The sequence below is a fragment of the Chaetodon auriga genome, chromosome 13 (assembly GCF_051107435.1).
Source record: "Chaetodon auriga isolate fChaAug3 chromosome 13, fChaAug3.hap1, whole genome shotgun sequence".
Taxonomy (NCBI): domain Eukaryota; kingdom Metazoa; phylum Chordata; class Actinopteri; order Chaetodontiformes; family Chaetodontidae; genus Chaetodon; species Chaetodon auriga.
Window position 1 is genome coordinate 15711998 of NC_135086.1, and position 23008 is coordinate 15735005.

General features: G+C 40.5%; 4 protein-coding genes across 5 annotated transcripts; 2 read left to right on the plus strand and 2 right to left on the minus strand.

The window, feature by feature from the left end:
- Nucleotides 1-176: 176 nt before the first annotated feature.
- cfap91 (cilia and flagella associated protein 91) lies at nucleotides 177-5317 on the minus strand. The gene is given in 18 exon segments (XM_076747272.1): nucleotides 177-343; nucleotides 345-441; nucleotides 687-778; nucleotides 875-1023; nucleotides 1124-1345; nucleotides 1426-1572; nucleotides 1708-1779; nucleotides 1862-1975; nucleotides 2056-2177; nucleotides 2264-2425; nucleotides 2543-2700; nucleotides 3341-3518; nucleotides 3697-3875; nucleotides 3975-4031; nucleotides 4121-4201; nucleotides 4327-4484; nucleotides 5010-5086; nucleotides 5179-5317. Coding segments are annotated over 18 exon segments (2220 nt in total). The 5' UTR covers nucleotides 5261-5317; the 3' UTR covers nucleotides 177-270.
- A 2684-nt stretch (nucleotides 5318-8001) lies between these two features.
- On the plus strand, nucleotides 8002-13104 carry LOC143330673 (cell surface glycoprotein CD200 receptor 1-A). 2 transcript variants are annotated; one of them, XM_076747393.1, is made up of 7 exons: nucleotides 8002-8279; nucleotides 9315-9371; nucleotides 10933-11238; nucleotides 11702-11965; nucleotides 12110-12212; nucleotides 12313-12355; nucleotides 12454-13104. In XM_076747393.1, the coding sequence occupies exons 1-7, from the start codon at nucleotides 8210-8212 to the stop codon at nucleotides 12541-12543; spliced, it is 933 nt and encodes a 310-aa protein (XP_076603508.1). In that variant the 5' UTR covers nucleotides 8002-8209; the 3' UTR covers nucleotides 12544-13104. The 2 variants fall into 2 exon arrangements, with proteins under 2 accessions (XP_076603508.1, XP_076603509.1); XM_076747394.1 differs by lacking the exon at nucleotides 9315-9371.
- Nucleotides 13105-14254: 1150 nt separating this feature from the next.
- On the minus strand, nucleotides 14255-17544 carry LOC143330608 (uncharacterized). Its single transcript, XM_076747297.1, has 4 exons — nucleotides 17410-17544; nucleotides 16663-16682; nucleotides 16518-16558; nucleotides 14255-16192 (listed from the first exon to the last, which is right to left on the minus strand). The coding sequence occupies exons 1-4, from the start codon at nucleotides 17427-17429 to the stop codon at nucleotides 16010-16012; spliced, it is 264 nt and encodes an 87-aa protein (XP_076603412.1). The 5' UTR covers nucleotides 17430-17544; the 3' UTR covers nucleotides 14255-16009.
- A 2450-nt stretch (nucleotides 17545-19994) lies between these two features.
- On the plus strand, nucleotides 19995-22098 carry LOC143330824 (uncharacterized). The gene is made up of 5 exons (XM_076747584.1): nucleotides 19995-20311; nucleotides 20401-20439; nucleotides 20526-20654; nucleotides 20746-20777; nucleotides 21826-22098. Exons 1-5 carry the CDS (start codon nucleotides 20005-20007, stop codon nucleotides 22096-22098), a joined length of 780 nt encoding a protein of 259 aa, XP_076603699.1. The 5' UTR covers nucleotides 19995-20004.
- Nucleotides 22099-23008: the final 910 nt, after the last annotated feature.

A 23008-nucleotide genomic window follows, 5' to 3' on the forward strand; every position in this document is an offset into this window, starting at 1 on the left:
GGTCTTTAAAAAAAAAAAGTTCAGAATTTGGTGGAGTTAAATTGTTTCAGACCTACAAAACACCACTGCATTCCTGAAAAGTTATGTTCTGTGAATCGCACCACTTAAAATGAGAGAGAAGTCGTCAAAATGAGTAACCTTTAAAGTGAATCCTCCATTCAGCGGCCCAGCTGGTACATACTCATACCATAACCATGAACACACAATGATGATTATGAAACTTACACTGCATCTCAGTACACTTTCTATATTTTTAGTCCTCTGCTCAGTTTAAGTGTGGAGCTGCTCCGCTTCCCTCCCCTGTGCCTGCTCCACTTGGCTGATCATCTCCTTGAGACTCGGTTGGAGGCTCTAGGGGACCAGGAAGGATCCCAGAATGCTCTGCAGTCTCCTCAATTATCCTCTGAGCTGCCTGCAAGTGTCTCTGCTGCCTCTGGTGCACTGGGAGAGAGAGAAACCTCAAGGTTAGACCGATGAGCAAAGCGTCTTAATTTCATCACTCAATTGTTATTTTTTGTTTCATTTTGTTTATCTCTAATTTAAAGACATGTGGTGCCTTTCATGTGTTTTTAATTGTTGCTATAACTAATAACAACACTGTCAACTCATAATTCTTAATCATTTTGATATAATAATCTTGTGAAAATAAAGTGTGAATACAGTGGAAACAGAAAAATATCCCAAACCTCTTTGTCTGACCCTGATCTTCTCAACCTCTGGGATAAGGAAACTGTACACCAACTCCGACACAATCTCCTCTGACTGAAGATGGTTCCTGCTACTCACAGAAACATAGAAATGACTCTTCTTTATCGTCCTTGGGTTTGAATCTCTGAATATAAAACATCTGCAGATATGCTGAGGTAACCATTACCTTTCCTCCATGGCATAAGCGATGTCATTGACCTCCCTTGCCCTCCTGCGGATCTCCTCTCTGGCCTGCTGGTCAGCTGTCTGCTCCAAGGTCTCCAGGATGGTGTCCTCCAAATACAAATCTACAGTTTCCTGGTGCACCTGCACCACCTGTGACTCAGTGTTAAGGACACACACAGACACATTCTTATTCTTATACGTAGCGATCTCCTTTGCGCATTCATAGCTAAAAATGTACACATGCACGCACTTGTCTGAAGATCTCATCTTCCTCTCTGCGTCTGCGCTCCTCCACCTGTCTCCTTCCACTCTCCTCAGCCTCTCGTAGTCGACGGTCTCTCTCAGCCAGTAGTGTAAAGGCATGGATCCTGCGCTCTTCCTGGAGACGAATCAGCTCTTTGGACAAGGTGTCGAACAAGTGTTCAAGTTCTGCGCCTACCACTCTGGCCTGAGACGCCTCCTCTTGAGAGATCTGAACGTGGAGAGAGAAGGTGTAATGAGACTATTTGGAGTTTGTACAGTTTTGTAAATGAAAGTGTCTTTGTGTTTCACCTTGTGCCTGTGCTTGTCTCTCTGCTTTTTCAGGGACATTATGAGCTCTTTCTCAGCCTTCTGTAGCTCCTGCTCCTCCCTCTGTGGGGCGTGTACAGTCCTCAGTTCCTGGATGAGCTCCAGATGGTTCTCCTTGCCCTTAAACATCTGTACAACAATACAGACAGAAATAGAAATGCCCTTACAACTTGAAACACATGCACCATTTCTGCAGGCACTCAGACACACACACACACACACACACACACAAGCAGACAAGCACACAAGTAGAAATGTTCAGACCTCATATTGGACACTTCTTCCTCTCAGTAGCTTCTGCAAGTAGATGACTGCAAGCTCTGTCTCCTCATCACCCTAACAAGGGACATATACATCAACAAACAGCATCTAGGATGAACAAGGTCAGTGTCGATTAGAGTCAGAGACGTTAGCTGACCTCTGGTGGCTCCTCCACTCTGGGCGTGACAGGACGAGGAACAGGCTTCTCCTTCTTGACAAGAAAACGCAAAGATTTCTCCGTCACATCCTTGTTCTCCTCCTTCCTCAGGGCCTGTGGAGCCACAATTAGTGATCCATGTGCATGTAGAACTTAAATGATGTGTATAATGAACATGTTTCTTTCTGCCTTACCTTGTATTTCTCTATCAGTTTTACCGCGCTGCACACAGGGGGCTTGATTACATCCTTGATGGTGCTGACTTTAGGCCTTTTCAGGACTGAGGCAGAGAGTCCTGCCTCTAGCTTTATCAAGCCTATGACAGACAAAAAGTTAAAAGTTACCTCAACGAGATTCTGTTTCTCTGAGGTGCTATTTGTCCAAAAGCATTTAGATTTATACCTTCATATGTGTCTAAGTAGTGGCTTTTTAACTCATTATTGGGGGCGTTCCTATTGGTGAATGTACCCCTGTGGGTCCAAGAACTTGTATAGTCTCTGACAATGGCAGGCCGCTCGAGCTTCCCATCCACATTTCTCCTCTTAGCTTCCAGTTTTCTCAGTGCTACAGGCAAAAACAAAACAAATAAAATAACATTGCAAGAGAGAGATGGAAAGGAGTGAAACAAAGCCTTGATATGTTGATAATCCAAATATCACGCAGAGGCAGCAGTTGTCCTACATCTGATGTAGTCACTGTGAATCTTGTGTAGCTTGGTCTCCTTGTCTTTTTGGTGGTTGGAATATATCTGGTTCAGTCTCTCGCTTGTGTCCTCTTTCTGGTCCTCATCTCTCTGCCTCAAGAGGTCCTTCAGCACAGCAAGACGAGCCTCTTGCAACCTGGCCACCACCCACAGAAACAGTAGGGTAGGTTTTTTATGGTAAAGACAGCAGGAACATTGAGGGGGGGCCCTCACCAAGATTGTTTCATCAGCTAAGAACTGGATATATCCTGCATATTGTTCTTGGTTTGTCATATATAAGACCTAACCAGTATATAGTTGTGGTATTTTGATTAGAGAAAGTTTACAGTGACCAAATTTTATTTAAACCCATGTTTCGGCATGAACTCACTTCTCTTAAACCTCCAATGTCTCATTGTCTCATTTCCACTTGGGGGCAGCAGAAACAAGCTATGATCACAACACCAACACTGAGTGCACAGTAAATGAAATTGATGGGAGCAGTAACAGTGAACCAAAACAGTAGTGTTGCAGCCGGAAAAAAAAACAGTGAACTGAAAAATGCTAAATAGCTTTGTAGATCTCATGGGGAACTGCAGTGTCAGGCGACAATTCCCTTCACAATTCCAGATAGTACTTTCATCTATTGTAAAAAATAAACAATATTTATTAAAATTACTTTAAAGCTATGTGTGCAGTGTGAGCAACTTTGGTGTCCCCACCAGTAGTATGAAAAAAAAGACAACAAAGTATACCGCTTGGCTAATTAACAGCAGCTGAGGTGCAACACTGCTTACTTTTGGATTTCTCCCTCTCTGAAAGCCCACTCTTTGGCCTCCATCTCCTCCATCATACGTCTCCTTTTGTCCAGCTGACTGAGGTCATCCAGTGGGGGAAGGGTGGCCTCCCACGCTCGTTTGGCACGTGCCCGCTGTATCATTTCCACTTCTGCCAGGCCTGCAGGTAGACCACGACCTGACGGGAATTGAGAGGGCTTAAATGTAAGGTGGTGGGAGACATTAGTAAGCTAATAATAAGAGAAAGACTACTAAGCTGAGATCACCAGCAGAAAGGCTGGAGACGTATGCTTTTAACAAGACAGTTACACTTGATTCTCTTTAACTGGTGAGGGTCTGAACAGTTGATCATGTACCCCAAGTCAAAGCTGCCAGCTGCAGGAGCTCTGAGGGAGTTGTTCCAGGTTGTACCACATACTCAGGGCTGTATGGGTCTGTCTGTGCTTCACTTTCCCTGTAGTCTGTCTGGACCCCCACAGTGATGTGGGCTGGCTGTTGCTCAGCATTGTTTCCACCAGTGGATGTGAAATCTTCTCTGAGGAGAAAAGAAAAGAGGATGTATCCTCAAACAGCAAAAAAGGCACAAGAGAAATGGCTGGCAAATACAGACATGTGAGGAACCTGTTGACCTTACTTTGGGAAAGTGAAAATCACAACCGGGGGGATGTGCTGTGCGAAGGGAATCAGAGGACTAAAGGAAACAGAAAAAAACACATGTTAATATTTAATGTAGATATTGGGGTAGTAAGGCAGTGATCTTTTGTTGCTGGCTAATCAAACCGTTTAAAGTATTTCCAATGATCAGCTCCGGTCACATGGCACTCATCCCTTTTCAACCATGACTGAGCATTTGGAAAGACCCTGTCAAGAAGATAATCAAGAGTCACAGCCACAACAACAGTTTATACTTGTAATGAGTAACAGGGATAAGCTTTAATTATTACAACTCAGTAACTGCTGCTGCTCATTAAAATGCTGTCTGTTACCCAGCCAGTTGCTGTAGTGCCTCTTTGCGCTGCTCTGTTTGGCCTCGCCAGCGATGATCAATAGAGGCTGGTACTGGGTCTGCAGGGTCCAGCTGAACAGTATATTGTGGGAAGTGGGGCAAAGTACTGAACATAGACCCAAACTCGGGCACTCTCCTCTGATGAAGGCAGAGATAAATGCTGTCAGTGAGTGCATTTTCACATTTGATTCATGTCTTTGTTTTCCTGTGTAAAAAGTAACAGCTGAGAAGCAGTAACAGCCGTGGGTCATAGTTTGGCCATAGGGCACTACAGGAGAGAAAAGGTTAACACAAAGTTATGCAGGCTAAGAGCTTGCTATACATGCTATTATCTGTATTTGTCCTCTTAAAAAAATGCCATTTTTAACATCTGTGCGCATTCTTGGGAGATATAAGTAACAAAACCCAAACAAATCAAAACCTATAGTCTTAACATACAGTTTAACCCAAAATAAAGTCTTATGTTTAAGAGTGACTGAGACAAAATGACTGTTAACTTTGACTTAAGTTTGTACTTGTACTAAGTTAAGTATGGTTTATACATGTATATTTTAGTTCAAGAGATACAACACTTTGGTGGGGCATAACTTAATCATTAGTTAGCTAACGTTATCTGATGACCTGATGATCATTTGCTGTAGGACGAACATAGACATAACTTACTACTCGGTCCTTAGACGCATAGGCCTTGAGGCTGGACCTGGCATGGTCTACCTCCGATGACACTGTGTAAACTGGATCTGTAGCAAAACAGTCAACCAAGTGAGCAACCAAGTTTTTAGACGTTAGCTCGTTAGCTCGCGTCAGCTAGCGTTTCATTAAGTTTGCTTACCATACAAGTAGTCATAAACCCGTTGCCGCCTAACACCTTTAACAGCATAGTTTTTCTTAGGAACTGTGACAGATGTGGTCATTTTGTTTATTTCAATTAAAAACCGCGTTTTACCAGCGAATTTATCCCATAGACATGTGTATCAATGACCTGATATATTTAATAATGTAACCATGGAGACGGTAAACGGAGTATTTGAAAGTGGGCGGGACCGCCCCGTCATTTCCTGCTTAGAGGGCCAATGACAGTCGGAGCGTCAACGGCTTCATGGACATGAAATTCTACAATGGATGAACAACTGCGTTAGAAAATGTGGTAAAACGTCAAAAGTACACGCCTATGTATCGAGCAATAGAATTGGAGAAGTCAGTTACTACTTCCAAAGATCATTTCGGTAACAAGCATCCAATCTGAGTTTACAATTCAGTCGCACGCCGCTAAACACGAGCAGAAGCTAAAATACGTTTTTAAGAAACTTAATCAGTTGGTACAAAGTACTCATCCTTCGGCCACTGCGTAAATGTAAACACTCTGTAGTAACGACACGATTTTCGTTTTTCTCTTTTCTTTTTCGCTACGACTCATGTCCCTGACTGCCGTCCTGACTTTTTTTTTTCCCATAGCGACAGTGCCTGAGGCTCATGGGTATTGTAGTATTAAAAGTCATTCCGCGTACCAAACTGACGAAAAACACATTGTTTCTCAAAAACAGAGAGGAGATACTTGAAACTAATTACAATAGCCTAAACATATAACAGCGTTATATTATGCACGAGACTTCCGTGTTTTATAGTTGTTGGGAAAAATAAAAAATTAATAATTTAAGTATACAGTCGGGTAAATACACTTGTTTAACTTTTACTGAAGTACTAATCAAGTGCTGGCTTGAATGGTAAACTAACATTCATTTAATTTATTTTCCCAAATTTATTGCAGTCACTTTTATCTGAGGAATGCATTGCTCAACTTGGTACAAATGTAGAAGTCATTAAAAAAATAAAATAAAATAAAATTGTTTATTTTTGTCTATGATTGATTTTCAGAAGATGTGCATTGTTACACTTCATACAGCTAACTTATCTTCTTCACCCCTCAGAACTCAATTTTGAGTAGCTAAAAAGGCTGATTTTGTCATCAACAGGAAGCTGGTGTTATCAAGGGGAAACACACACACACACACACACACACACACACACACACACACACACACACACACACACACACAGAATGTGTCACAGACTATTTCTCTCCTCCTTAAAGTCCCTAACTTCTCAGCTTTTTCATTTTTTTTCTTCAAACTCTTTTTGGATTTGAGGAACACAGCTGAGCAGCTGGAGGGTTTTGCAATTGCAAGTGGAAAAGCTAGTTCCTTTGTGCAAAGTGTGCCAACTCAGAGTCACCTGAACTTCTGCTGCTATATGTTAAATAAACACTGTCTAATATTAGATCTCAGAAAAAGGGGAACGGCCTTGTGCCCTCAACCGAGGTTACTGCAAATGTTACTTTATCACATCAGTGTCAGTGCTGTTTCTGAAATCCTAAAACCATCAGGTGTTTTATGAGGGCCTGCAAGTAAGTCCAGATGTTACTGTTCTAGTCTTATATCTGTGTTCAAAGGTACAGATCTTATCCACCTTCCACAAGTTGTATATCTGCACTGACTGTTAGTTTTCACAGTTTTTCTGTGGGGTGCGTAAGCAGACTGAGAATGCACTCTAGAAAATGCTGACCTTTTTAGTTTTCATCCGCCCTCTCTCATCTTATATGGGACAGTTAATATTAAGATGTCTCATTGCAAGATGTACTTGTGAACCACGAACTCCGCATAGAGCTTGCAAATCATAACCACATCCACAAAATAACAACCAAAATACGTTGTCAGCAGTTAATCTCAGAGCTGCAAACTGGGGCTTGAGTCAATAATAACGCCTGCACCCACATTACCACTTCATTAACGTACATGTAAGCAATGGTGCACTGTGTTACTTGAACTGCAAGACATTCTGATACCAGCATATATGAGATCACAATCAACCACTTGTACCAAATTACACCCACTTGGCATGAAAGATTTAATCTGAAATCTGTACACTCAGTGACCCGATTGTTATCTAAAATCTAGCCCAAACTAATGCAGTCTACCACCATAATGTTTTTGTTTTGCTAAAACTGATTTGGAGAGGTGTTGATCCTAATGTATGGTAAGTTTGGAGGGTGCATTAGTGCTGTTGTTGTGTCACTGTAAGCAGTATTTCTAAAATGTTGTAGACAACAATTATATCAGTGAGGATAGACTATATATCAGAAACACCTCTCATTATAATGCGGTACAGTTCAACTGCACCACAAACTACAGCTTCAGCAATGTCCACAAAGATTCAGCACATATGTCTAGTTTCACCAAAACCTGAACCTTATGACCTTGAAGAAGGTAAGATTTCTGCAGTGCTGTTGTATTCCGCTGTGTTAGTTCAAGCTAGATGTACCCCGGGTCGAAAGGTGTTCTTATAGAGTACGGCTATCTGACAGCCAAAGCCATGTTGGATTTTATGAATGATATAATACAAAGACATATTGTGGTTCTGTCTAATGTGTGTGCTTTATGCCATCTAGCTTGAAGTCACATGACTAGCAAGAAAGGAAACTGGTGTTCTGACTTAGACGTCATCCTGTGTTGCAGAAAAAGGCAGATGTTTGGGTGGAAAGCGGTTTGGAGAGGGGGAAGAGAAAGAAGAAGGGAGGGATTTGTTAGTCACATGTCTTCTGTTTCTTTATCGTGAGGGGTGTCAAGGATCTTCAGTTTGTCTGGATGTTGGGGGAGAAGCTGCTTTACCCAAACCCTTAGCTTATTGGCCATAAATAGAGAAAGTAAACTTGCTGAACTAGGGTAAATGACATGATAGCTCAGGTGGAACCGCTCACTGAGTTTGATGTCTCTGTAGGCAGCGTTCAGGACTGAGGAAGACAAGACTTGATGTTTTTCTCACTGGTGTGAGGGCCAGTTTACAGAGGAACCTGAAGACTACTGGAGATGAGAGACATGATGTGGATTTATGGCGCGTTTATGCTCTTGTTGTCTGAAGCATGGAGCCAGGATCCAGGTTTGAATTTAACACATTTTACTCACATGTAGTTTTAGTACTTTCTGGGGTGGGGGTGGGGGGTTTGCCATGGTAAGATACAGCTTTTAGATAGAAAGAAGATGACTTCGTAAGGAGCTACATGTTCATAGATACTAACCAACATTATGTTACTACAACTGCAAATTAAAAATATGTCATTTATGGTACTTATACTAAATATAGTGAGCGAATGTTTTGTCTTTGGTGTGTGATATAATTCAAATGTCATGCAACCACAATAATATAGTTCATTGCTTCCTAATCTGTGACTGTAGAATGAGTGGGGAACTGTAAATGTAAGTGGTTAGCCGCTCTGAGATTGCCGGGGTGTGACTCAGTGTAGACAGCCAGTGGAAAGATCATACATGGAGGTGGGGTAATGCAGAAACAGACATGGGGGGGGGAAATGTTCCATCGTTGATGTATGAAAAGGCAGACCCATAATCTGTGAGAGAAAAACTCTGCCGCTTGTCTCTGCAGTGGAAATCATGCTTTCAGATCAGTCACGCTATGATGCAGCTTTTTTCCGCTGTCAGGTCTCTGAAAGGTGAGACAGAAAGAGATACTTCTGTGGTTTTTCACCCCACCTCATCAAGACTGTGGCCCCCACAACACTGACCCTGATTCATTCCTTTGAAACAGTAATTCTAATGTCATGAGAGTCTTTCTAAGGTGCAGGCAAGTGAATGGGGGAGATTAAGGCAATAACACCTGCCTGTTTTATATGTTAAGGTTTAACTGTGAGTGATTTCCAACCTTCTCCTAAGTTTTTATTCTGCAAAAGCTCAGAAAACAATTTTCGGCAACAACAAATAGGATTTCCTGTCACGTCCGTGTGCGGTGTGGGCCTGCTGCAGCTGGTCACGTCAGACCAGTATTCATGGCATCACTTGACACTTTAACCAACGAGCTTTACTAAATAATTAGTTGATTGCTCTGCTGATTGAATCACTAACTGCTGCGTTCTGACTGAAAATAACTCTTTTACTAACTCTTTCTTTTCATCTCTCTCAGGAACTAATCAAAGCACCCCTGTGAACTTCACCACTGCTCGTCCTCTTGGAGGTTATGGTAAACAAATTTCCTCCTTTTTCTCTTTGGCTATTTAAAAAAAATAGATAAAAAAATGAAATATTTTGAAGCAAGACGAATGAGGCCACAGGAAGTTGAACACAATGCAGCGTACATTTCTGCCTCTCCTTTCCTTATTAATCCTTATTTCAACTGTTTTTTGTTGAAGAATTAAAATAAATGCTTTGAAACAAGTTATTTCTGAAGAAGAAAGGTTTATTCATTAGTTTTAGTTTATTTCAAAAAAGTAGGCTTCTACCAAAGGTTTTCCCACTCTTCATTCAGTAGCTCTTACACTCAATTTCTAAGGTTTTAGTTTATTTCAAATAAACTGGAATCATTATCACTTTAGACTGATTGTAATCAAATGTTTAACCCTCCTGTTATGTTACGGGTCAAATTGACCCGTTTTAAAGTTTGAAGATCTAGGAAAAATAGTCAAAAGTATTTTTTTCATTATGAAACTTCTTCTGCTTGCCTTAATTAGTGTAATCAACATATAAAATGAAAATGGTTCATCTCACATATTTGCAACCACCCCCTGTAAGTTTATATCACATAGATACTGTTCGGGTCAATTTGACCCAGCAGTCAAACTGGAGGTAAAAGGGTGTCAGAAATGTCAGACTTTTTCTTTCTTTGCAACTGTGAGACATGTTTCACCCCAGTCATGCATGCGCGCGCACACACACACACACACACACACACACACACACACACACACACCCACCCACCCACACACACACACACACACACACACACACACTTGTTTTGTTCATTTCTGGTTCACAAGCAGTGCATGTGTGTAAAACAAAATTTAAATGTTATGTTTCAATGTTATGTAAAACTATTGTGTTTTATATGTTGGTCTTTCAAAAGTAATAAAGTGGTGAAACATTAAAAAGTTTGAACATATATATATATATATATATATATATATATTGAAAACGAGTGAATAATCCTAATTGAACCATTAATTGTGAGAGGTAAGGAACACCATTGCACTAAATATTGATAGAATAGTTAGTAATGGAGTTAGTAATGAAATATTAACAATACTTATTAGGATTTTTTTGGTTTCAGACACCTTTTGATAATTAAACAGGTTCAGGGTCAAATTGACCCGGGAACATCATTGCTGTTCCTCGCAAATGAACATAACAGGAGGGTTAATCCAAATAAATGCGTAGGTTTCCTCATAAGACAAGTCTTACATTACATCTTTGTATATATGATGATATTTTATTGTCACTAATAAACATAAAGCAACTACATCAGTTATTCTTGAACTGTGTTTTTGTCCTAGATGACGCTTCATGCTTTAAGTTACAGCCGTGTTATGTGCTATTCATGTATTTCAATTCCTTTTTCGTCCATGTCCCGTACAGATTTAAATCTGTATTTTATTATTTTGGTGCTGCATGTCTTTGTCTCTATCAGGTCATGCACACTGTGTATATTGTTTACAGAGTAAGCCCAAAAATATTTTTTAATTAGCACAATCATTGCCCCAGTGTGTGTGAAAATAATGCAGCTCTTCTGTTTTTTTTTTTTTTTTCAGTTGTCAGACATTCAGCTTTCAACTTGGGGAGTGATGCTGAGCTGATGTGCAGCGATAAGACATGGAACGAGACGATATTTGTTATCTGGAATATATTTCTGAAAGACAAAACCTGCAAGATATCGTTTAGCAATGATGGCCAACGTGAAGACTTCTGTAATGATGGCAAGTCACTCCGAAACACATCCAGGGCTCAGTCATACCTGCTCATCCCAAACTTCTCACATGGTGACGTGGGGACCTACAAGTGTGAGTCGGTTTACAAAGGAGGAGTCGACAATTATGCGATCAAAGTGAATATCACAGGTAAGACTTTCCTCCTCATGGAGATAAATGAGTAAAAAACCATGTGGTTAATAAGTTCTTAAAGGGTCCGTTCAGGCAAATCACACACACAAAAATTAATGAAAACATCGAATTCTGCTCACCTCGAGTGACATCTCCTACTGCAGATGTTTGTTTTTACCTGCCTGGATTTTTTTCTCCTCCCCTTCACAATGGGGGGACAATTGATTTTATATTCTGCTGGGCTGCTTATTCAAACAGTACACAGTAAGCCGAGCTGGTCCCGGGAGCAATTAAATCAGAAGCAAAAATCGCACACGTTGACTCTAACTCCTCTTAATGTGAAGCTCTTATCACAGTCCCATCACTGTTCGTTGGTGGTTAGATACTATGAGGTGTAATTCATTTATTCATTTATTTTTAAGACAGCAAGATGAAGCATTGAGCAAGTCTTATTTCTCCTGTTTTGTCTTCCCTGGCTCAGTTCCTCCCAGCACATCTTCCTGGTTAGAGCGTCGGGGCAACAAGATGGTGGCAGTGTGCAGAGCCGAAAGAGGAAAACCCGCTGCCAACATCAGCTGGAGTCACATGGGAAACTCATCGGATGTGGAAACGCTGCCCGACGGATTTTTTACCGTAGAAAGTCGCCTGGAGCTCCCCGAAGGAATGAACACACAAAACCTGAGCTGTGTTGTCAGCCACCCGTACTGGGATGAGAAAAAGATTTTGGTACCAAAACCCACAAAAGGTTAGGCTTTTGTTGGATGGATAGCATCCATTTATATTTTTTGGGTGTTTGATGTTCTATATTATTGTACGCCTAACTCTAAATAGATGTATTGATGTCCAGCACTTTCTTAACAAGCTGTCCATCTTCTCTCTCTCACTGCAGATGCAGTGCAGATTCCTTGGTTGTGCATCCTTGCTGTTGTGGTAGTTGTTGTGTTTTTGGCAGGATTTGTATTTTTTGCACAGAAGAAACTAGTTATATTGAGGTAAGATTTTTCATTTGATGTAAAATATATAACTAAAATGACTGTTTGCCAGCTTTTTTGTTGAGTCACTGAACGGCTTTGTGTATCCACCTTTTGTCAGGCGATGCCAGCACTCTGACATCTCAACATCTAAATCTGCACCGGTAAATAATCTTTCTGTAACTCTGCAGTTAGTAGTCCTGTGGGTTTTATTGTATATTGTTGAGTTTTGCTCATGACACCTTTGTGTTTTGTTTTTCAGATAGAAGATGTGGAGGAAGTGGAGCCCTATGCCAGCTACGTTCAACGCGTGAACTCTATCTATAACTCATCTGTAGATTTGTTCACATAAAACCCTGGGTATGCATCACACACTCACACTCAAATGCACACGGCTTTTTGTGAGAACCTGAAGGCTGCGAAACTGAGAAATGGTGAAATAGTAAAGCGAGATGAGAGTGAAAGACTTCTGATAAGAGAGGGAAGCCTCTCAGTCTAATCCTGCCCTAAACCTCTGACTGATGGAACAGGGGGTTTACCTAATGCCATGCAGTGGCACCTATGCATCACACATGCAACCCACTACTCTCTGTGTTTGAGTCTGATGGAGAACATTAATAAAAACTACAAATGCAATGAGCCGCTCAACTGGAAAGAATGCCGTCTTCAGCCGGATGTAGCACACTGAGACTACAGAACCAAAGATTTTTGATGTTGGTGTGAAAAACATGGGCTGCAATTATATAATGATGATGATTGTTGTTATTATTCCTGCTCATGTTTATAGATCAACTGCTGCAGTCAACCCAGAGCAAGTATTAAGTTGATAACACAGGTGTGTTTTCAGTGAAACAATTGCCTCAAGATAATAATATTCTACATCTTAATGTGTAATTATGTAATTGTGTGTATTAAAAATACATGTGACCACATGGATCTCATTATACCTAAGCTCTACAAAAGTAAAATTAACACTAAAAACAGTGCATAAGAACAAGAACGAATATTGAGAATGTGTCACTAATGAGACACTGAGGGTGAAAAGGAGTTTCTCACTGCTTAATATTCAAATAGCTGAAGCGCTGACATGACTTTTACATGCAGACATGCAGCAGAAAGGTGACCGACACTTGGCTGAACATCCACCTTTTTTCACCTGCTTGACGATCGTCAGCACTGGACCATCAAAATAAATGGTGAGTGGTGGGATTTAGTTCAGTAGTGTCATAGTGAGAGTAAACCCATTTCTGAAGAACACCATCATGGGGAAAGGAAATGGAAACAGGAAAGAGGGGCTGTTCTGCCATCTGCTGGTGAAGATCAGAACACAGTCCACCATCATGATCAGCCACTGGATCACAGTCCCTGTTAAAATGTCTCAATAATGCTGATTTAAACGCACTTAGATCTGTAACTGCTGAAAGGTTTTTTTTTTTTTTTTTTTTTTTTTTCAAGCATCTTAAAACATCACTGAGGTGCTCACATGTACCCTGAAACTGGTTTTGCTTTGCTGTAATAACTCCCCCTGTTCACACTGTCCATTGAGGCCTTCCTTTCACAGTGAAAGTGATTGAGGCCAAAAACCACAGCCTTCGAAGGCCAGAGTCTAGACTTTCTGTTTGAGATCTGCCATTAAATCGAAGGCTGCAGCAATTATTACTGTCTCACGTTCACACTGAGTATTTAGGTGAACAGGAAAGAGGAAACCACACAAATACAAGCTATTTCTGCCCACAGAACATGACACACTCGGAGTCCCCTTAATCTGCTTCTGGTGAACACATTAACATGATTTCCTGATGGCAGAGAGCCTTACTGAAGGTTTGAACTCAAAATAAAGATATTACTGCAATGGCTTATTTCAAACATTTTCAGTGATACAGTTGTTTAATACAACCAAATAATGAACAAAAGTGTTACTATGTAAACTTTTAATCAATAAAAAAGACCAATAAATCAACAATGACACAAAGGCTGCATACAGTAAATTACGTTCTCTACAATTTTATTTGCATCCATTAAAACATATAAATAACTCTGTAGATACAGGCTGAGACAAAAATGCACAGATTTTCTGCTTATACATACAAAATATAAAGACTATAAATTCTTAACTCTTAAATATCTTTTCACGGGTCTTAAATTTTCATAATTCTCAGAGAATACCAATTCAGCAATTCTCAGGATCACTTAGTTACAAAATGAGCAGAAACTCTGAAATGCAGATTAAGGTATGTGTATGAACATCACATCCTTCAATCATATATTGGGTAATCTTGAGTTATGTTTGAGTTTAGGTGTATAAACATTGTTGAGGCTTAACCTGGGGTTAAGTTTGGGCATCTGTAACTTTGGTTTAAGGTGGAGCTTTGACTGTTCCAACAGACTATAGATAAAGATCATACGTTTCAGCTGTAGTAGGAAACCATAACCATGTCACGAGTCAAAGTCACGTTGTGTTTCCAAGGTCACAGAGCTGTTCTTTCCCTTCACAGTGGAAAGAGTACACTCACCCACTAAGAGCCAAAGTAACTCATTTTGAAGACTAATATCTCCACAACAATAAAGTAATAATTTGAATATTTGACACATAGTGGCTTCAAGATCCTCAGTCAATCAGGTCATGCTGTAACTGTCACTAGTTTGTCAGAAACGAAACTTCTTGCATGAAATTCTTTAAGCTCAAACACCAACAATATATGCAAATTTCACACATATATATATATATTATATACCAATTCTATGCAGTATTTACCTCGTACTAATCATCAAAGTATACTGTTTTAGTGTCAGAAAAACAGATTACACAAATGTGAATTAAACTGCGATTTTGGAGAGCTATAGAGTCAGTTCAACTTTACAAAGAGAAAGAAAAATCCTTCTAATGATTTAACACTTATATGGATCTGTATCACCACCAACCACACTTTGAATAAAATTGTTTCAGCTCAGCTATGAGCTGATCCTCTGTCTCCTTTCTGACCTGCATTGTGGGAGAACAGTATCCACCAACAGCACGCTCAAAGATGGACTGTATGGTCTGAATACTGTGATACTTTGAGTGTATTTCATTTTGTCACTTTTACAGTGTGAACATGCTACATGCTGAAAACCCTGCTAAGAACTTGTAGCATGAATCTGGGACACAGAGCAAGTTTAATTTGGCTTTGGCTGCTGCTTGCAGATATTTTGCAGATTTATAGTTTCCGGAATCTGTTTGTAGTATATACACACACCAAGTACAACAATCCTGTTTACTCCCTTTTCTGCGAACAAAAAAATGTATGCAATCAGAATTATTTCAAAGATGCTGTGATCCCATTGAAGTTCAACACATTCAGGTCATGGTGTAACCAGAATCAGCCGCTGGATTTGTCGTTTTGGAGACATTGCTCTTCTCAAAGTGTTCAAACTGGACAAAAAGTCCAGTTTCCTTCGACTTAATGATTCCAGGTAATGTGCTAATGTCATGACGTTTCAGGACTTCAGGCATATCAGCCTAAAGAGCTGAAGATTGTCTTCCTGAGGTCGTGTTTCTTCTATTCAGAGCTCAAATGTGGTACAAGTTTGTCTTCTTGAGGGAGGAACACCACACCTGTGTTCAGGCTTGAGGTTAGCTCAGAACCGGAGAGACACATCATGGGCCTTGACATTTCCACGACCAGCTGTCACAGTTTCTTCATTGAAGATCAAGATTTGATTGACAGCTCGACTGGAAACTTAGAATTAACCAATTCTTAGATGCCATTATAAAATATTACTTTCTCCTGTTTGTGATGATGATCTTCCAGCAGCCCGATGGAGCCTCTTGTTTGTATTTACCCCATGAGGACATAATCGTCTTCACATTCGCCCTTAGATGAGGTCTCAGACTCGGGTTGAAGTGCTGCTGGGATATTAACTGTTGCATAGTCACAGTCATTGTCAGTGTTCACTCTGGTTCTTCTTGATTTTTTGGCAGTGCCATGGTCAATAGAGGCATATGTTACATCCTCCTTAGGCTGTCATGAGATAACACAGAGAGTGAGATGGCAGTCCTCCATCTTGAGCACATGTCACACATATTTTCATACAATGCGACTGCAACCAACACATTTGTTGATGTTATTTGTGGTTATGCCTTTCCTGTGGAAGAAATAAATAGCCCCACAGTTTCTTTTACAACAATCCACAGACTGATGTTCAGCACGTATGCAAATTTAAGAAGGCAGAACCATAAAAGCACCGACACACACCCATGTCCTATGGAAAGCTGCAGCTGATAACTATGAAGATTTATGCTCCACAAAAATAGAATATACTCAGCATTGATGTGGGCAGGCCTACCTTATTATCTGTGTTGCTGTTATCATCTGGTGCAGAATCCCCTGAAAGATAATATGTAAATATGTAAAGTTTAGCAAAATTGTACAAAGTTTTCATGTGCTATATATCCTAAATACTAGAAATACTTCTGGAAATGTAGTTTTACCTTTTCTTTTCTTCTTTATCCTGAAGCAGAACAAATAGATATAATGAGACCCTAAAAATGACACGAGTATCCAGATATGCATACCACTAAACGCGGAACAATAAACAACAAACAACAATAAAGTGTTAGGCTAACTTCTGCTTAACAGTTAAGGATGTCTTTCACATCATAAAACAAAAACTAGCAATATCTGCAACAGCTTCTTAGAGATGTAGGTTTTGCCACACAGCAGTATTTCCTTGACAGCTTAACAGATGACAGTGTGTCTGTGGTGTAACAGGAAGCACTTTGCATATACCTACAACCCTCATCTGTCCATGTCCAACTGTCTGTGCCAGCGTCTAACGGCACAGGACATGGAACTTTGCATGCTTCTAGTCAGCATCTCTCATCATGTTATAACAAATACATACAGTACTGCACAGCAACGCTGCCAATTCATAATGGTTGACCTATTATTGACACTGGCTGAAACTTGAGGCTTTTCTTAGCATCCACTATTTCCTTGCTGAAGTAAATGCAGAAGCTGTTGCCACAGGGCCAAATTGCAACAGTTATTCATCTAAACAAGTGTTTCCAGCTTTCTCGCATTGCAGTTTTGAACACATTTTCTTCTCATTTAATCTCTCTTGTTTCAAATAAGTTTTCTATATATGCAGCAGTTTCAGAATGTAATTACCGCACGCCAAAAAAAAACTGCTTTGTGGCATGTGAGAGTGCCCTCTATGTCAAAGGATGATCACTTACCCTGCTGTGCAGTTGCCCATGATGCGCCCACAGAATCTGAATGATCACACTGTGTTTCTGAGCAGGTGGCAGGTACCAGTGATGTGTGCCTCAGAAGAACCCTAAGCCCGACAGTGTGGTAAACACTGATCACACTGATCTCTTTCCGGCTGTGTCTGAGTGCACACAGGCCACAGCAGAGAGAGAGAGAGAGAGAGAGAGAGAGAGAGAGAGAGAGAGAGAGAGAGAGAGAGAGAGAGATAACAATGAACTGTTTGTGTGTTATTTTGATTTCCTGTGCATCATGGTTTCTAACCCCCCCCCACACACACACGCACCTGTTTGCTCTTGTTGCTTTGTTGTCTCATTTGCATGATTGTGCAAATGTTCTTGATGAGTAATACGAAGGGGTCACCAGACTTTTTTCAGCAGAAAATGTCCAGCTTACTTTAAGAACTGTGTCTTTGAAGTACATCTCTATGGATTCAATGATCTTTCGGAGATATTTACCTGCACAATGAAGAAAAATATGCGCAACTAAATTTGATCCACTGACAGTTTTGATCATTTCAGCTGCGAAATATCATTTATCTGAGAATTAATTTTTAACCATCATGTGCAGTAGACAGGACCATGTTATACACTGGAGGGCGCTGTTTGAGCAGTCACAAGCCACTGAGGTTCATCTTACACCATCTGCTGGTTGCTTTGAAACAAACTAGAAATAAAAAACACTTGTGCTAAGAGCAGTATCAGTGCACCACATGTCTAGTGAAAACACACATGATGATGAAGTACATCCACATCCATCAATCATCCACAAGTGTGACGAAAACAAGTAACATATTCAGTTTTTTTTTTTTTTTTCTAGAAATTGTCTTGTGTTGAAAATTGTTTACCCAAGCAACAGCAACTGCTTGTGATTGCACTCTGGCAGACTTTTGCCTATTTCTTCATCTGCGGCAGCTGCAGATATTTGCACAGATTGGATAAGAGAAACAAGCAAGGATCTTATTATTTCATGAAGATGATAAGAACATTCAGGCGGCCTCTATTTTCCACCGCTGACTAAGCCGTTCACATGCATGCATGTAGCCTGTCAGTTAATTTTTGTGATACAATGCATTTAATCTACTTTTCACTGGAATGATATATACCTAACGCCTCAGTCTGACTTCAAAGCCAGGATGTCATAACTTCCTGCTGGGCTGCTTGCACAGGTTTTTCCCCTGTCCCCCTGCAGTGACAAGCCCACTTCATAACCTTTACAACTTTGAGCCTCAGATTTTGTATTGAGGAATGTAAGTGTTTCTGTTAGGGCATATTACAGAATGAAATTGCAGAGATAATAACAGAGTATATCATTTTCACACATGTGCAAAGTGTGAACTGTGTTATGTCATGACAGGGTGAAAAACATATATGTGCACGCTGGTCTTCGAATGTATGTAGGAGGTCAGGAAGTGGTGAGCTTCTCACAAGTCAAACAAGCCCCTGCAGCAGCAACAGTTTTAGATAATCTGTAAAGTCTCAGGTGATGCACGTGTCAAGCCTAATGGATAGACTGCCGTACACCTGCCTGCTGATATTTTACTGTTTTACTGCTGTCTGCAACTATGGAAGAGGTCAAGGTAAGCTGTAACACTCTCTTATCTTGTGACATACTACAACAGAGCATGGCGGGACATTTTGGAAAGACTGGAGTCATTAACTACAACCCCGTCTCCAAAAAAGTTATATATATATATTTGTATTGTATTATGCAAATAAGCTTTATGAGGTTGATTGCATGTCATAAAGTCTAAAAACTAGCGTGGTGAGCAGTAACAGTAAACTATGATCTGGACAAAACACTGACAATATGGGGAAAATTAATTTAAAAAGTACCCACAGTGTATTTTAGTTTAGGTCCCTCCTAAATACGGATCGTTACTCCTGTCTTTCTTCTTTATACAAAGCCAGTAAGTATTCTATTTTATTGGTACATTTTATGTGCAAAGTACTAACGCTGTAATTTGTGGACAAAGGAAACTATAACTGAAAAAATAAAAAGTAGAAATAATGACATGAATACATTTACATACACTGGGTATTGCTCTACTCCACCTGTAGATACATTCACCACAAAAGTTGTAATTTAAACTCCAAAATAAGAGCATGAGGGAGCATTTTGAATACATTGGAGTCATCACTTGGAGAAAACAATATAGTCCCTTATTTAAGGTTTATTTTTAGGGTATCAATACAGTAAGTTTTGGGTACGTAAGTAAATAAAAGGGAAGGAACAGCAGGTCTGGGAGTAAGGAGGTAACTGTGTTTCAGAAGGACCAGGTTTTTTTTTTTTTTGATAGTTTTAATATATTTTGAAAATGTAACTATATTTCTTGCATTAAAGGATAAATCAAACATATTATAGATGTAATTGTCAGCTTTTGCTGCAGCGCTGAGAGACAGTTCTCTGTTATCTTTTATTACTTCCTGAAAATGAACTGCTTCTCCACAATTAAGATGTTTGATCCAATGTGAATTATTCAAGACAAGGCAAAGGACAAGTGATTATTATTGTTTTGTTTTTGTTAAATGTCAGACTTGTCTCCTTCATGTGAACTCGGGCTGATGGTCCAGAGAGGCACGACATGGAAAGCTGCCCCTCGACAGTGTCTGACAGTCAGGTGTCCAGTCAAACACTGCGGAGAACCACTGAATGTCACCTGGTGTAAACTGCTCAACTCAAACAGATGTGAATGGATTCATGATACGGAGAATATAGAAATAAAACAGAATGACAAAGACGTTAAAGATGAACTGATCTCATTTTTGACTTTCAAACGGATTTCCATCGATGACGACGGCCTGTACAAATGCTCTTTAAAAGGACACGGATATAATTCCATCAGTCATGTCATCAACATCTCAGTTTCAGGTAGGAGGTTTTTTCTGCCTCACTGGCAAAATGTGAACGTAAGATGTCAAACTCCAAATGGTAATTCTAAATTGTTTCCAACAATACAGACCTAAACCAGGGGGTGAAAAACTCAGACGATAGTGCAGGTAAGAAACTGTATTTGTTCACTTATGTAGTTAAATTTGAATGGATACAGACTAGGACTACTGATCTGGTCGTTCTGTTTTCATAGATGAGTTACCGCCGGTTGCTGGTGATAAAGATGTGTCCTGGCTGCCCTACCTTTCCATCTGTGTTAGCATAGCTCTTCTGGTTGCCACACTGACAATGGTGACCCTCTTGAGTACCTACGGCTGGAGACGTAAGAATATTAACTACTGATACTGACACAGTCTGAATTACTGTGATGACATTTCTAGATCTAGAACATTTGTTTTATATCTCCTTCACAGGAATCCTGACCCCCAGCATCACAAAGGAAAAGGTAACGTGATGCAGTGTCGCTAACTTAAAGGAAAAGTTTGACATTTTGCGAAATAAACGTACTCACTTTCTTGGTGAGAGTTTGATGAGAAGATTGACATCACTCTCACGTGTGAACAATAAATATGACGATGCAGGCAGCAGCCGCTTAGCTTAGCGTAGCATCTCTAAAGCTCAAAAGATGAACAAGCTTTATCTCATGTTTTCATTTGGACAAAAATTAAGCATAAGAGAGTTCCTGTTGGGACCTGAATGCAGAGGCGCATTCAGGTCCTGTCAGATGTTGTAAGCCCAATTTAATGACAGAAAATCCTGCAGAAAACTATGTAACTTATGATAAATTTCTACCAACCCCTTGGCAACAACAACATATAGAACATGTCCAGGCTCCACACGGAGCTTTGGGCTCATCATGGTTGATGCCATGAGGAGTGTGTGTGTGTGTGTGTGTGTGTATGTGTGTGGTGGATGAGACTCTCATCCCGCTGTCAGACAATGTTGGAGCTGTCGCTGAAGCCTGGGGCGCTCTGCCCTGAGGCCATGAAGCACATGAGGGATGTCTTTGAGAAGACGCGCCACGCGCAGAGGGACTGGGGTCTTGGCAAGGCTCACGCAGTGGACTTCGGGCCCTGCGAGGCATGAGGCTTCATAGGGCAACCCCCATTTAATATATGGTTTAATTTGTGTTGTATCAGTGTTGGGTCACTAAAGCCCTGAAGCATGTAGGAATTTATTATTATTATTGTTATTTATTATTTGGGGGTTAATTAGCGAACCTTAGAGGTGCCGGCATGCAACTTTGTTACTGTTGAACAGAGCCAGGCTAGCCCCTGTTTCCAGTCTTGTTGCTAAGCTAAGCTAACAGGCTGCTGGAGTTCAGCTTCATATTTAGCTAACAGACATGAGAATCGTCATCTAACTAAGCAAATCAATAAATTTCCTAAAACACTGAACTATTCCTTTAACCCAGATGATCAAGAGTCATAATGGTGGCAAGCAAGAGTATTTCATTAACTTATTTGATCTTGTCATGGTGTTCTGTGTCATAGGAGATATCCACTCATAGTATACCTGACCTCCCTCAGAGGAGCGCTCCTTCCGCTGCTTTCCTGCAAACCCACTGCAGACCACCATGGCAACCTCCCCCAATGACCAATGGAAACCAGCCTGCTGTGGCAAACACAGCAGATGAAAGTCAAATGTCAGACCGTGCAGTGTACGCAGTCATCAACCACCGGCAGGCCAGGATACCTGTCAGAGAGCAGCACCCTGAGACTACACAAAATAAAAGGGCAGAATATGCTGTCGTCAATGTTCCCTGAACATTTTAGACACATGCAGATGTGACACGAGTGGAAATGTGGTTGTGTCATGGAACAGAGGCAGAGGTTAAGTGATCAACCACACTGCTGCGGAGGGGACAGAGGAGGCTTGTGGTCATACTGATGCACCGTACAGACATCTTGAATTGGCTGGGCTTGAGCAGAAGCAGCGTGTATTTATTTTGTCACCCTTGGGTTTTTTTTCCAGGCAATGCTACTTTTTATTATTCATTTCTTTTTTTTTTACGTTCTTTACATTGCTGGCCAAAGCTTTGCCGGCCAAAAGCCAGTGGCCAAGTAGACTTGTCATGTGCAGACTCACTAAATACTTATGCTTCTGTTTGATTTGGTAGTTTGGAGGCTGAAGTTTGGGAGGGATCTATATTTTGTAAAATAAATCACATTGTAATGTAAAAGCTTGGCTGTCTGTGACAATGGAAACATTTTGTTCTTGCATGTGGTGTCCTTAATATTTCTCTTTGCATTCCTTTCAGTTGAGATGACTATTTGAATATTTGAATTAGGCCAGCTCATCCTTTAGTTCTTTGTGAGGGAATACTACCTGAAAGACTGAGAGATGACATTACGGGGAAACATATTTACGAGTGTATTATTTTATCTTTTGTATTATCTGCCCCACTGACAGACCTCAATGTTCCACTGTCAGAAACATATTATCTGACCTCTCAATTACACCAGTGTGGTTTAGTGTAAGTGCGCCAGAAGTGAGGGGAGGGTATTGTGAGATCTGTGACATCATTTGTGGTTGAGCGGATACCCTGCCTCTGCTCAAACACATATGGTTTATCCATCTTATCGTGATGGAGTTTACACCTTTGTCAAGTTAAATAACGTACAAGAAAGAAAGAGGAGCATTTAACAGAAACAAAGACAGGAGAGGAACAAAGAA